The 1,251-nt window shown below is 37.3% G+C and overlaps 1 protein-coding gene across 1 annotated transcript; it reads right to left on the bottom strand.

Moving 5' to 3' along the window:
• On the bottom strand, positions 1–893 carry LOC146745903 (type I iodothyronine deiodinase-like). Its single transcript, XM_085499637.1, has 2 exons — positions 786–893; positions 1–275 (listed from the first exon to the last, which is right to left on the bottom strand). The coding sequence occupies exons 1-2, from the start codon at positions 890–892 to the stop codon at positions 20–22; spliced, it is 363 nt and encodes a 120-aa protein (XP_085355763.1). The 5' UTR covers position 893; the 3' UTR covers positions 1–19.
• Between the last annotated feature and the right edge of the window lie 358 nt (positions 894–1,251).

The following is a 1,251-nucleotide window of genomic DNA, read 5'->3' as shown; positions in this document are numbered from 1 at the left end:
TTATTTTTTCCTGAGTATATTAGACATCGGAGAGATTAGCTTGAAACCATTTTCTTAATTCTTCAGTCATTAGTATTCCAGCAATCACTTGTTGGAGAACATGACGTCCAATGTAAGCCATTTTATTCTCATAAACCACGTAAGCTCTGTCAGGGGAAGCTGCAAACTTAGAGTCGAATGCGTTATCTATTGTGTCAACGACGATTGGCACTTTACTACGGTCATTTGGATCCATGGTAAATGTATGATATTCGGTGTCTAAATCGATCAGCATTCTAGGAAATGGATATAATCATTTTAAAATTCGATTACAATGATATCTTTTCTAAAACAAAAAAATTGAAAACTCGCCTTGTTATTTACGAGAAAGAGGCCGGACACATTTAAGAAATCAGCAATTTTGAGGATCAGAGTAGTCGCAAGTCAGCCATAGTCTATCAAAAGCCTGAAGTGGCAATGAATATAGACGTGCATATGTGTTGAGTTTAAATATGATCTGCCAAAGCATTTCTGGGAAATGGCACCGAACGTGTATAGACGTACGGACAAAACCAAATGAAAGTGTAATAGTTCCCGATTGTGGACTTGAAATGGATACTGAAAACATACACGCATGCGAGCAGTCAAAAAATGTAGTGTTTTTCACTGGTCATCACAAATGCTGTCAATATTCAAGATCAAGGCAATTAATTAGATTTACGCTTTAAACAAACAATGCGATGTCAACATAACCTGGAAAAAAACTGTCCATTCCTATATCATAACGGTAACTGAATATCACTCACTTTGCTGCGTCAATTCTTTCTGTCAGTGTTCGATGTTGATGAAGTTTACTGTAATGCGGTCCTCTCTCATCGCCTCCAATTGGATGAGCTTCAACGATATAAACCATCACGAAGTCCACTTTTTCTTTGTATTCTTGAAACAGTTTGTATAAAAGACCAGAATGAACAATGGCCTGTAATATAATAATGAAGTAATAAGATCCAAATCAATTATAATTACAATACTGGACATTTTCTGAAGGTTGTTCTGATCGGCCAGTCAGTATGTTTGTTGGCAATTTGTTGTGATATTCGATTTTGATTATACCTAGGCCTGTTACAACACATACCCGTAGTGGAGGTCAGGATAGTGATGACGCGATAATAGCAAGAGGTCTATCCTTGTGTGTATTCAGATCAAGAAGACTTATACGCTTGTTCGCTTCTAAAGACACAAGCTCAACATCGGGAACGGGGTCTCCAATCA

This window comes from Saccoglossus kowalevskii, chromosome 5 (genome assembly GCF_978046115.1).
Source record: "Saccoglossus kowalevskii chromosome 5, keSacKowa6.1, whole genome shotgun sequence".
NCBI lineage: Eukaryota > Metazoa > Hemichordata > Enteropneusta > Harrimaniidae > Saccoglossus > Saccoglossus kowalevskii.
Note: the sequence above shows the minus strand (reverse complement) of the source record. Positions and strands in the feature narration are given on the sequence as shown.